General features: G+C 41.3%; 1 protein-coding gene across 1 annotated transcript in view; it reads left to right on the forward strand.

The window, feature by feature from the left end:
* C7 (complement component 7) overlaps nt 1–6,289 on the forward strand; it is a 94,130-nt gene extending 87,841 nt beyond the window's left edge. The window contains exon 18 of the mRNA XM_006889583.1: nt 6,108–6,289. Coding sequence (XP_006889645.1) covers nt 6,108–6,289 — 182 coding nt within the window. The remainder of the gene's footprint in view (nt 1–6,107) is intronic.
* Nucleotides 6,290–14,384: the final 8,095 nt, after the last annotated feature.

The following is a 14,384-nucleotide window of genomic DNA, read 5'->3' on the forward strand; positions in this document are numbered from 1 at the left end:
AGAGAGTTGGACAGTGAATAGGGTTGATAGAGAGAATTGATGCCTTTGAGCTGTGGTGCTGAAGAGTGTTGAATATACCATGGACTGCTAGGAGAACAAACAGGTTTGTCCTAGAGAAGGTGAAGCTAGAATGCTCCGTGAAGTCAAGGATTCTGAAGCTTTGTCTGACATATTTTGGGCATGTTGCAAGCAGGGACTGGTCCTTGGAGAGGGACATCATGTTCAGCAGAGTGGAGGGGAGGCACAGGAAAGGAAAACCATTGATGAGATGGACCCATTCTGTGACTGGAGCGGTGGGAATAAGTGTGTTTGAGATGGCTAGGTTGGCACAGGATAGAACAGCGTTTAGGGCTCTTGTACATAGGGTTGCTATGAGTCACAAATGACTTGATGGCACATAACAACAACAACCAGTTTATTTACAAAATTTGAATATATTATTTTTAAGAACGTGTTCTTTGAATTTCCCTCACCCCTCCACACATCAAATTGTACAACCTCATGATTAATCCCCCTAACCTCCTGCACATCTCATCCTTCTGCTCCTACCCTCTCCCCTCTCTCTTGGATCGTTATACTCATTCTACAGCTATGCTTTTAAAGGAATATTTTATATCACTTCCTTAAGAAGACAACCAATATGATTTGGAGTAAATACTATTGTTAGGTGTGCCCTCAAGTTGGAACCAACCCATAGCTGACCCTCCAGCAAGTTTTCAAAGGCAATGTAGTTACACGGAAGGAAATTGTCCTGTTGAGCATCTGGCCGATTTAAACCATGTGCCTTTTGTGATTGCAGTACAGCTCCCTACCACTAGGCCACCAAGTCTCCATTATAGATTCGTAGTCCCCCTATATGAGAGAGTAGAGCTGTCTTATTGGATTTTCTAAACTGTAACCTTATGTGAGTAGGTTGCCAGGACTTTTCTTCCACTATAGACTGTTGTTGGTAGGTTCTGTCAATTCAGCTGTTACTCACAGCCACCCTGCAAACTACAGAGTGAAAACTCTGCCTCTTCTCGTGTTATACTCACAGCCTCTTCTGTGCTATACCCATTGCTGCAGTCACTGTGTCAATCCATCTTGTTAAGATTCTTCCTCTCCTTTTTTGATTTCTACTTTTCTAAGTCCCCCTCTGCCCCCTAACCCCAAGGACTGTCAATAGTATGCCCAAAACATGCTCTTAGTAACACCCTACCTGCACTTTTTCTAGGATAGATATGCTAGTTCTCTGGCAGCTGTGCTGTATTCAATATTCATCATCATACCACAATTCCAAGGCATCCATTCTTTGGTCTTCCTTATTCATTGTGCAATCTTAACACGCACATGAAACAATTGAAAATACCATGGCTTCTTGTTGTTATGTGTCATAGAGTCAAAACAGATGCATAGCTGACCCTTTAGTGGGTTTTCAGAGGCAGTAATCACACAGAAGGAGATTGCCTATCCTCCTTCCACAGAGCAACTGGTGGGTTCGAACTGTGTGCATTTGGGATTGTAGTGTAGCTTCTTACCACTGGGCTGCTGGAGTTCCCTATCACAGCTTCAGTCAGGTACAGTTCAGTCTTTGAACTGACATCCTTGTTCTTTAGCACTTTCAGGAGGGCCCTGGCAGCAGATTTGCCCAATGTAACTTAAAAAAAAAATCTCTATGCTGCTGCCTCCAAGGAGATTGACAGTGGATCCAAGTAAAAGGGAATCCTTGAAAACTCCTATCATTTCTACACTTACTGTCATGTTGCTTATCGATCCAGTTGTGAGGATTTTTGTTTTCTTGATGCTAAGGTGTAATCTATGCTGGAGATGTTAGTCTTTGATCCTCTTCAGCGAGTGCTTCGGGTCCTCTTCACTTTCTGTGGGCAAGGTTGTCATTTGCATGATGCAGGTTGATGAAGAGTTTTTATTCAGTCCTGATACCACATTTTTTTTAAAAAAATTAAAAACAATTATATTGGTTTGCATATAAAATTCATATACGCTGTGTTTCATTCATACAGTGTGTTTCACGCATTCCTTCATTCACATTGTATTTCATATGATCATTTCCATACACTGTTTTTTTATAAATGAATCACCAGTGATATATACCTTCTATTACCCTGTCTTCTCGGTCCCCAATTAATCTTACCTAATTCCTTTACCTGATCATAATACCCACCAAATTCTATGACCCCATGATTCGCCTCCTCCCCAAACTCAACCCCTGTGCCCACTTCCCTTCCCCCTTTGGACTTACATACACATCTTACTAGTTATCTTTCAACAAATGAATGGATTGAGAAAACATGGTACATTCATATGATGGAATACTATGCAGCACACAGGAGTAATAATGAAAAAATACTATATATATATATATATAATGTGGGAGAGGCTGGAGAGCATTATGAATGAACTAACTCAGTCTCATAAGCACATTCTTTTTCATAAAGTTTAGCTTCTTGGTTTATTTGCTCTGAATGCAGATTATGGTGAAAGGATGCCTGGAGTGGGTTCAAACAACCAATCCTTTGGTTAATAACGAAGCGAATATCCGGTGGGCAGGCCATAAGTGTAATGAAACAAAACAAGTTTTTCGACTCTAGGAAGTTACTGTTGCTGATAAAACTCTCTGAGTTATAAGGATATTCTTTCTTTGTGCTAAAGGGAGTTTTTCAAGTGTTAGTGGAGTGTTAAAAGCATGCTCGCACTATATTGACACTTTCTCCAAGAGGTAATGAGGATTTGAAGAGAAGAGAGAAAGATTTCCATTCTCATGTTGTGATTTAATATTTGTTAATGCTATGGCCAAGTAGCACTTCCAATGATCTTGAAGAAGATGTCTCACACCTCCTACAGGGTGTGTCTCCTGGGATTTGATTTTAAAACAGAAGAATTCTCATGTTTATCATGCATCGACTCATTTAGTTTGTTGCAACGTTGTTGTGGCTCAGTCCAGCACTCAAGTAAGATCCAAAGATAGCCACGCAGAAACAGAGAATTGGTTAAAGCAATAATTGGATGTAAAATCTGCAGCCTTCAGACATTTACCTTTAGTGAATGCTCTTGGGAGGAGGCTTTATCAGTGGCTTGGTCCTAGAGGTGGTCCCTCATCGCTGGGGTGGTGTGCAGGGATGTTGGCAGGCTTTTGGGCACAGGGTTAGTCTTCAAAGAGGGTCAGAGGTTTAATCAACTTTCATTCTGCCTTTGCTCTGCTCTCATTCCAAGGTTAAAAATCTTGAAGTTTTCCCATGGTTTGAGCCCTCTAATCTGATGTGATTGGAGTCAGAGGAGGAGAGTTTAACTCACACTGGACTGGAATAATTAGAGCCTTAAGTTCATGATTGGAGTAAACTTTGAGATATCTTGACATGTTGTTGTTGTTATGTGCTGTTGAGTCACCTGAGACCCATAGTGAACTTAGGTACAGCAACTCTGAACCCTGCCCTGTGCTGAGCCAGTCTCACTAATTCTAACACATCAACCCCCCTCGCCCCAGTCACTGTATTAATTCATCTCATCCAGGGTCTTCCTCTCCTGCTCTGTCCCCCCACCCTTTCTAGTACAATGCCATTCTCCAAGGACCAGTCTCTACTGGCCACAGGCCCAAAGTATGTAAGACGGAGCTTCAAATCCCAACCTCCAAAGAGACACTTTGTTTCACCCTCTCCAATACAGACCTATTTGTTTTCTTGGAAGTCCATGGTATGTTCAAGACTCTTCTCCAGCACCACAATTCTAAGGCATCTATTCTCCTGTCATCCTTAGTCATTGTCCAGCTCTCAGATGCATAGCAAGAACATGCAATTGCAAAGACCATGGTCTGGATTGGGCACACCTTAGTGTCTAGACTGACATCGCGTTGCTTTTCAGTCCTCGGCGGGGTCCCTGACGGCAGATATTCCCAATGCTATGCCACATTGTAGCACAGCTAAGCAGACATTTTCAAGATTATTAATTTTTTAATATTACAATGTAATATTTAAAAAGTATTTGACATAGAATAATTTGCTTGTTGTTTTTAAAGTGGAGCTTACTTTAAAAGATCAAGTCATGCATTACCTGAAACCACCTAGATGTTCCAGGGGAGAAAGTGCGGATGATTTGCTATAGTGAAAATTTTTCAGCCAAGAACACTCTCTCTGTAGGATAGTTCTCCTCTGCCATGTGATTTACTATGAGTCAGAATAGACTCAACAGCACACAGCAACACCACATTATGAGCCTGGGTAGAAATAGGAAAAGGCCTGGGTGGATCTCTGGAGCCAAGCTGGAGCTGCCTTCAGCTGCTCCATCTCCAAGTGGGAAGCAGAACTGTGTGATTCTTGACATTTCTGCCAGCTCTTCAGACCCTCCCTCTCCTGCCCTCTCCCTGGGCCGTCTCTCTCCACATTCTTCACATGGTTTGTAGCACTGATGGTGACATACAACAACTCTAGCCAGACCTGGCCACTTGTCGTTTGGCAGTTACCTAAGCTGCTGGCTGACCTTGTTAACTTTCCTTTTTGGGTATCTGGCTGGTATACACATTAAATGCAGACTCCTTCCTCTCAGACTCATTTTTGGTTTGCTTTTATGGTGTATGCTGCTTTATGCACACTCACTTACCCCACCCCATTTCCAAGGTAAATGTAATGCTTTCTTTTTTAAAAACAAAAAAATTGTTTTATACTGGTTTACTTACAAAGTTTGTATACATTGTTTTTCACACTGGATCTTTCCCATTTTCTTTATCCACCCCTTCTTGCACCCATCAAATTGTGTGACCCTATGATTACAGCACCCACCTCTCCTCACCCCTCTGTTCTCCCCTCCCCCCTTAGATCCTCATACATGTTTTACTAATTATCTCTTTCTGCAATAATGGTCTTATCTAGTATTTATCCTTAGGGACTGAGTTAGTTAATTTAGCATAATGCTGTCCAGTCTCTTCCAAGTTAGGTAGTGATTTTTAAAATCATTGCTCCTGGGTGCTGTGTAGCACTCCATCGTGTGAGTGTAATGCTTTTTCAAACATTATTTTTCTCCTTGAAAGGGATCCTAGGTGGTGCAAACAGTTTGCACTTGACTGGTAATGGAAGAGTTGACTGTTTTTGTCCTACTCAGTTGCACCACAAAGAAAGACCTGGTGATCTGCTGCTGTAGAGATTTGAGGCCAAGAAAGCCCTATGGAGCAGTTCCACTGTCTAGCACATATGCAGTTGTTCTGAGTCAGTCTTGATGGTACTGCAGTGACTTCTTCCCTGTCCTTGAGCCTTGACACTTAGTTATTTGTTAAAGTTTTCTCATTGGCTTTGGGAGGAGAGTGGAAGGAGAGCATCCAATTTTTGGCTCCCATTGGTAATAGTTATTGTTAGTATTAAAAGAAAGGAGTCCTGGTGGCACAATGGTTAAGCAGTTCTGCTGTAACAGAAAGGTCAGCAGTTTAAAAGCCCAGCTGCCCCATGGGGGGGCCAGAGGGGGAAGATGTGGCTTCTCATTGCCTAAAGATTACAAATCCAATGGGGCAGTTGTGCTCTGCTCTCTAGGGTCTACCAGCTGCTCTTTGGGAGAAGGATGGGCAGTCTCTTCCCTTGCAATTTGCTGCCTCTGAAAATCGACTGGAGTGTAAGCTATGAGTTGGCTGCAACTCCAGGAAACAAATAACAACCATGATATGTCAAAGGGTTTGGTGTGAAAAGAGGGATAGAAAGACCCTCAAATAGCATGGATGTGGGTTTAATGAATAAAAAGTCAGTCTCAACTTTCAAACTTATTTATTCTAAATAGAACAAAATGCCTCAGTTTCCTAGTTGTACAGTTCTGATGGCTTAGTGGTAAGTAATTGTCTTGCCAACACAAAGGTACTCGGTTCTAATCCATGATCTACTCCGTGGTAAAATATGGGCAGTCTCCTCCCTTGCAATTGATTGTCTCTGAAAACCTGTTGGACATCAGCTCTAGGTCAGTTCCAACTCAACGGTACATAACAACAACAACAACAACAACAACTGTTTTCCCAGGACTAGTTTGATATGCCACTAGAGGTGGAGCTGCTGCCGCTTTTTAAATACCGACTTGTTAATTTGGAGGAGGGGTGCCTCACTCTTTATGTATCACTAAACCTCTTGTATGTATTTTTCCAGCCCAGAGCAGCCAATGCATCTGTGGAGAGGCCTCGGAGTGTGAGCAAGAGGGGTTTAGCATTTGTGTGGTGGTGAATGGCCAGCAGCAGACAATGACGGAGTGCGAGGCTGGAGCCCTGAGATGTGGGGGACAGGATGTCTCCATCACACGTATCACCGCCTGCGAGGAGGGGACCCTGTAGGTGCTGGGTGCCCTGCAGCCTTCCTCAGAGCTAAGCTCACCCTTCCAGCACCAACATCCAAGCATTTCCCTACTGCCAGCCACGTGAAGAAACACAACGCTCTCCTCTCAAACCAGAGCACACATGTTCTCTTTTCAGTTTTTTCTTCTTTTTTGTCAAATGTCAAGATTTACTTTTGTACGGGCTCTCAGTGCTGTATTGGAAAAATAAAAATTGTTTGACTTCCCCTAAACCCTAAATTACAGCATCTGTGAAATGAAATGATTAGACTAGAGAAATTGGAATGTTCCACAGCCCTATGATTCTATTAAGTGGGATTGATCCAGCTCACAGGCCGGAATGCTCGCTACAAATGGATTAGGAATAAAGGGTGCAATTCTTTGATGTGTGAGGCTGAATAGAACCAAATACAAAAGGGGACCTTGGATGAGGAAAAAAAAAAAAAGACATACACAACATTCTCCAGCCCAAGTAGCACTGTCACAGTTCATCTTATTGAAGCCCTGCAGGAAGGGGCTGTCGCTATGGTCAGGGGACTGAGATGCTTAAATATCATGCTGTGTGGCACAAGAGACTTCTGCCTTCTTGTCTGAGAAAAAAAATACAGTTCAGTTATCAGCACAATGAGAACTTTTCTTTAGTACATATCAAACAAGACCTGTGAGTTGACCTGTTAGGGATTTCCCCACCTCCTTCTTTTTAGGGAAACAGTAGTTCACATCAGACCTACTGAGGGTGACTGCGTGCTGGGAAACTGTCTTTCCCTATAGCAATACACCATAGCCTTTTTAGAGAGTAACCAGGTGGCTTGGTTTGAAGAGTGCCTGCTGACTTGGTGTTCATTCTGTCTTCTTCTTTCAAAAAAACCCCAACAAAGCAGTGGTGAAAGGTGAAATGAGTGGATTTAAATGCAATTTGAAATATATATATTTACAAATAATAGTTCTATATTTTTCTTTTACTGATAAATACACTTTGGCAAAACTAGTTAAAATGATGCTGATTAAAACCTCCTTGAACATACTACTCTTTGGAATTTTAAAAAAGTTTTTTTTATATTTCATTTTAGAGATTCTTTGAATGAGGAGTTTAATGTCTGATCCATTTTCAGCTTTTAGTACCAAATTGTCCCCTGAGTGATGATTCAAATATGGTACTGTTAGGGTTGAAATTAGTGAAATGAGGTGAGGTACGGTGAAAGAATGTTTAGAGTGAGTGCCAACCAGATAAGACGAAAACTCATGCCAAAGGATGAGGTCAAAGGAGCTAGAACTCGATTATCCATGGAGCAAAGTCATGTGACCAGTGATGCCAGGAACAATGGACTGAAGTAAGAAACGCCCACCAAATGTTGATCTTCCTTTGACATTATCCTATTGGCCCAGACTCAAGCCCTAGAGCATGTCCACATGAGGAAGTGGGCCAACGGCATTAACCCATGAACCCAGTGGGTGACTTGCCACAGCTTTCCCTTCAGTGGACGATGACCCTTTCCACCCTCTGGAAAGTATTCTTTCTAATAAAACTGCCTTTACTTTCATTGCATTCCCTGCCTTTCATCTCAGCAAGCCAAGCATCCGACCGAGTCCGCGTGCTCTGACAAGGGGTCAGCTCACGCAGGGACTATTTTGAGCAGAACAAACACTGGCTCTTTAATGGGCCTGCATGCTTGCTGAACACGAAAACAGGCTCGTTAAAGGCCACTAAAATTGCTGTACACTATGCTACTGCTGTAGCTTGTCCAGAATCCCCTTTGGTTCCTCCCACCTGATCTAATTCTTTAGCTAAATGAGGAGGATTGAAGTCAGGGTGGCAACCATATGGTAACAATACACCTGTTGTCGTTATATGCTATTGAATCAGAACCAGCTCCCAACCAACACTCCAGTGTGTTTTCAGACTATAAATTGCATGGGCAGAGAATGCTTATCTTGCTTCCTTCAGATGGTTTGATCTGCCTGTCTTTGGGTTGGCAGTGCAACTCCTTACCAGTAAGCCACCAGAGTTGGCTTACCTATTCCTCACTTATCAACAATCTTACCCACTGTTTTATGATTACAGCATTAGTAAAAATTGGACTAGCTGACTGTTTTGTGAGGTAACAGCTGCAGAGTGCTCCTTCCCTCAAAGTGACTCTCTGAGCAGTCTCCAGGAACCTGGGCTATGTGCCCTGTACCCTCCACTGTGTCTTAGAGGGAGGGGCACTACACCCACTTGGCCTCCATGGCTGTGACCTGTAGGTAGTTGTTCTGGCAACAGCATCTGTTTGGGCTTCTTAGCTCCTTTGCCATTTGAGGTGCTTCAGCTCAGAATTGCTGTGGAGTGGGAAGGGAGGGAGAAAGCAGCATGGAATAAGGTGTTTGGAAGAAACTATTGGAAGTTTAATGAAATCCTAAAGTAAGCCAAACTGGACTTGAAGTCTTCACCTTGGCAGAACCAGATGTAAGACAGATGCTTAACCAGGGTTCCAGCATCCTGGCCCTAGAAAGAAGTGCTGAGCATGGGTGACTCAACAGACCTTGACGTCAGGGGTTGGGAATGAAAGATTTATAAGGATGGGAGTGGAGCCTTGGAGACAGTAACCATAAGAAAGGTCTGGGCCAGTCCTGAAGGCAGTAGACTGAATCCTGGGTTCTCTAGTCTCTGTCTTCCTTTCTATCTTCCAAGTTTTCCTCCTTGAAGGGGCATACTCCATAACTGAACTCATCACAGTGATAAGCAAATCAGTAAATTTTAAAAACTCAAACCTCTTTGCTGTGGAGTTGGAACTGACTCTTTCTTGACTCTTCTTTGGACTTCAAGACTGTCAATCACATGGGAGGACATTGCCATCTTTCTCTCATAGAGTTGAGGGTGGATTTGAACTACCAAAGAGGCATGGCCTTTGGATTAGCAACATGACTCCCTGGGGACTAGGCCTTTAGAGCTCCCTTCAGTAAATCTTTGCTCATATTATTTCTCCTTGGAAAAGCAGAAGGTCAGTGAGAGAGAGGAAGACTGTGATCTCAAAAATGATCTTGAGCATGGTAGAGAGTGGTGAAGGCACGGAGAGGACAAGGCTTCAATCTGTTGTTGCTGAGTCATGGTGGATTAGACAGCACCTAATGACAACGGCAGGAAGGGTATATGCCAGGGATGTATTCTGTCTCCATACCTTTTCAATCTATGCAGAACAGATCATGTGGGAGGCTGGGGTCTATGAGGAGGAATGTGGCATCAGGATTGGAGGAAGATGCATCAACGATCTGCATTATGCGGACGACACACCCTGCTTGCTGAGACTGAGGAGGACCTGAAGGGCTTACTGCAGAAGGTCAACGACTGCAGCCTCCTATATGGATTGAAGCTAAACATAAAGAAAAAAAAGATTCTCACCACTGGGAGAACTGGCAACATCATTATAGGTGGTGAAGAGATTGAGACTGTTAACAGCTTTAGTTTGCCTGGCTCCATAATCAACACTCTTGGTACCAGCAGCCAGGAAATCAGGAGACAGATTGCATTGGGAAAGTCTGCTGTCAGGGACCTCTCCATAGTACTGAAGAGCAATAACTTCAGTCTGGAGACTAAGGTGCACCTGATCCAGGCCATAGTCTTTGCAGTTGCTTGCTATGCACCAGAGAGCTGGACAATGACTAGGGATGATAGAAGGAGAGTTGATGCTTTTGAGTTGTGGTGCTGGAGAAGAGTATTGAATATATCATGGACTGCTTGCTAGGAGAACAAACAAGTTCATCCTGGAGAAGGTGAAACCAGGCTGCTCTTTGGAGACACAGATTCTGAAACTTTGTCTGACACTCTTTGGACATGTTATGGCAATGGCACACAGCAACAACAACAACAACAACAACAACAACAACAATGTTGTTAAGAATCCTAGCAGTCCATGGTATATTCAATACTCTTCTCCAGCACCAAAGCTCAAAAATATCAATTCTCTTTCTATCATCCTTAGTTATTGTCCAGCTTTCCGATACATACTGGGGATAAAATAGAAGTGGATGCTAAGGTGTATCCTCTACTTTTCTTTCCCTCTTTTGATTAGGTGTAGGAGTAGAGAGATAGAGATAGATAGCAAATATATTCTTTGTAGGAAATTGTCAGTAATGAGCAGTTATATATAGCCTTGTTTCCTATCAGTCTTCTGGGAACATTCTTCCTTGACAAATTTTGTTTTTAATGTGTTCGCTACTTATGCTAGAAAATTGAATGTTTCCCTTTTAGAACACTGAACCAGAAAGCAACCACAGTAGGAGGCAATTTCTGCTAATGTCTGAGGAACCAGAAAGAGGCATATGCATGCCTTTCAATGACTTTGGTCTTTCAGGCTCTTCCTACATTTGAGGACAAAAAAAGCTGATGGTGTGACAGGAGCCCCTGCTGTGGCCATCGAATCCCCTAAAATTTCTATTTTTATTTATTCCTGTCAGGCTCTGAAGGAAAGGCATCAGACTTTCACTCAAAGCATCCCTAATTTAGGAAAAGTTACATTTTCACCTGAGGATTAACCACACCAGTGGCTAAAATTATCATTACTCCAGTAGAAGTGTTCTTTTTGATTCACAGGCTGAGGCAATTTCCTATAAAAGGATAAATGTGAAGAACTGGTCTGCTATCAGTGTTATTCCCAGAAATCTGTATGAAAGGGGACTTGTGTTATGTTCTAGGGGTGGGGCCTTAGGCACATAACAGATCAGTGTGTTCAAGACAAGCCAGACTTTACTGGCAAGCTACTGCATGGGTTATGTCAACCTGTGCACTCATTACATCATCATCATCATCATCATCATCATCATCATCATCATCTGACCAAAATGACCAGGAACAACAATAACAACAAAAAAAATCGAAGGGATTTTCTGCAGTGGTGAAATGGAGTTTTGTCATCAAAGAAAAATTTTTCCACACATTTGCGAGAGAAAGTAATTAACACAAAAGGGCTCAGGACTAACACAGTACAAAACTATTCAACCAAATTGTCTTTCATGATGCTGTTAGCTGCTGTTGAGTTGACTATGTCTCACAGCAAGCCTATGAGCAACAGATCTGAAACCCGCCCTATCCTCTGTCATCTTCATAATCTCTGATATACTGGAGACATGTTGCTTTGGGCAAATCTGCTTTCAAAGGCCTCTCTAAAGTACTAAAGATCAAAGACGTCAGTTTAAAGACTAAATTGTATCTGATCCAAGCTATGGTCTTCTTAATTGGTTTCTATTCATCTGAAAGTGAGGAGGACTTGAAGCACTTGATGCAGAAAACCAACGTTAAGAAAACAGACATTTTTTTTGTGACTGAGAGATTTCACTCAGCATAATTTCATAAGTTCTTTGTTTTTTCAGTGCTTCCTAGTATTCCACTGTGTGAATATACCACAGCTTCTCTATCCATTCATTTGTTGATGGGCACTTGGGTTGTTGCCAACACTTTGCTATTGTGAACAAAGGAGCAATAAACATGGGTGTGCATATATCTACTTGGGTGGCAGGTCTTGTTTCTTTAGGGTATATTCCCAGTAGTGGTATTGCTGTGTCAAATGGTATTTCTATTTGCAACTTTTTGCGAAAGAGCCATACTGCCTTCCATAGTGATTGCATCATATTACACTCCCACCAACAGTGAATAAGGGTTCCAGTTTCTCCACAACCTCACCAATATTTATTGTTTGCTGTTTTGTTAAATATTGCTATTCTTACTAGGGTGAGATAATATAGTTGTTTTGAATTGCATCTCTCTTAGAGCTAGGAATTTTGAGCATTTCTTTTTTTTTTTTAAAACATTTTTTTTATTCTTCTTTTTTTTTTTTTCCATGTACCGTCAAATCAGATCTGACTAGTACAGGAGGAGATTGTCCCTCCTACTCCAGCAGACTATCTGGTGGAGTCGAACCATGCGTCTCTAGGATTGCAGTGCAGCTTCTTGCCACTAGGCCACCAGAGCTCCCTCTTGAACATTTCTTCATGCGTTTGTTCACTATCTGAATGTCTTCTTTGGTGAAGTGTCTGTTCATATCCTGTGCCCATTTTTCAATTGGGTTGTTTACATTTATCTTGTGGCGCTTGAGTATATTATAAATTCTAGATATAAATTACTTATCAGACATGTCATTACCAAATATATTTTCCCATTCTGTGGCTTCCCTTTTTACCCTGTTGGAGAAATTTTTGGATGTGCATAGGGATCTGATTCTTAGAAGGTTTCATTCATCTATTTTATTCTCTCCTCACTGTAGATTTTTCAGAATGCTTGGAAGACTGTTTAAGAGAACCTGTAGTATATTCACACAACGGAATACTATGCTGAATTGAAAAATAAGGAACTCATGAAATATTATTCAAACTGGGTGACCCTGGAGGACATTATGCTGAGTGAAATATCTCAGTCACAAAAGGGCAAATACTGCATAGTGCCACTGTTGTAGAACAGGACTGACATAGGGGTTGGGGGGACACTGAGAAAGATGGGATAAATAATGTATGCTGTATTGAAACAGATGAGGGAGAGAACTGTTTAAAATAGATATGTGATTAGGTATTATTGTCATGACAGGAGTCCAGAACAAAGGATGCATAGTGGACTGGACTTGGGAGGAGGGATTGTATAACAACGAAAGAACTTTTCTTTTACTTTTCAAAGAGAAGAGCGAACTGGGGAAAGGGATGGACAGAGAGAAAAGTGTTAAAATGAATGAATGGAAAACAAAAAATCTCTGTAAATGTTCATAAAAACGAATAATAATAAAAAATTTTAAAAAGTTGTGAATTAGTGTTTCTAGGGTTCTTCCTAGCTTTTCTCTAATGAAGTTTATAGTCCTTGGTGTTAGTCCTAGGTCCTTGATCCACTTTGAGTTGGTTTTTTTGTATATGGTGTGAGGTGTGGGTCTTGTTTGAGTTTTCTGCAGATAGTTTTCCAATTTTGTTAACACCATTTGTTAAACTGCTGTTGTTTCTCCACTTAACTGATTTCATCTCCTTGTCAAAAATAAGTTGTCCTTAGATAGATGGGTTGATTTCTGGGTTCTCAATTCTATTCCATTGACCTGTGTGTCTGTAATTGTACCAGTACCATGCTGTCTTGACCACCACGGCAGTGTAGAAAGATTTGAAATCAGGGAGTGAGATACCTCCTACCGTTCTTCTATTCTTAAGGAGTGCTTTGCTTATTTGGGGTCTCTTTCCATTCCAAATGAAATTGGAGATTGCCTTTTCCATCTCATTGAAGAATGGAATTAGCATTTGTATTGGGATTGCATTGAAAGCGTAGATTGCCTTTGGTAGTATTGTCACAAATGACTCGACAGCATATAACAACACCACCACCAACACATATATATGATACATTCTAACTTCTGTAATTGTGAATGTAATTCCATTTTGAAAAATGATTAATTTGTTTTCCTGATGAGATCACATCACTGGAAGGTAAGTTTTAAGACAATCATTTTAGACATATAAAAGAATAGATTATGCACTGATGCAAGCAAACACAGATGGGCAAGATATATGCTACACAAAAATTGTCAAGGAGACAAGGAACTGAACCTGGAAAGAGACCAAAATGTTTACCTAAAGAAAGAACGCCTTTTTTGAATCTTCTAAACTACATACATGGACCTCACAAGATGGAATGCACTAGAATCAGATTGACTACCTTTGCTCAAAGAGATCATGGAGAAGCTCAATATGAGCAGTAAGAATGTAGAAACAGAAGATAAAAAAGAATGTGGAACAGATCATTGACTGCTCTTATGAAAGTTCAAATGGAAGCTGGAAAAATAGAAAGCAATTCCAAAAAAGGAAAAATATGACTGTGAGGTTTCTACCTGATTTTAAAATCCATCTGAAGCATAGATTTGATGTATTACACACTAAAGACTGAAAACCAGGTGAGTGGTGGTATGACATCAAGGATGTCATCTGTAAAAAAAATAAAAGGTCATTAAAAAGACATCTGAAACTTGTTCTAGAATGTAGAAACAGTAAAGAAAGAAGAATGAACAAATAAAAGAATTGAACATATTTCAAAAGGCATCTCAAGAAGACAAAGCCAAGTATTATAATGAAAGAGTACCCAGACCTGGAATTAGAAAACCAAA

Source organism: Elephantulus edwardii, unplaced genomic scaffold (assembly GCF_000299155.1).
Source record: "Elephantulus edwardii isolate Elephantulus edwardi_28Jun2011 unplaced genomic scaffold, EleEdw1.0 scaffold00079, whole genome shotgun sequence".
NCBI lineage: Eukaryota > Metazoa > Chordata > Mammalia > Macroscelidea > Macroscelididae > Elephantulus > Elephantulus edwardii.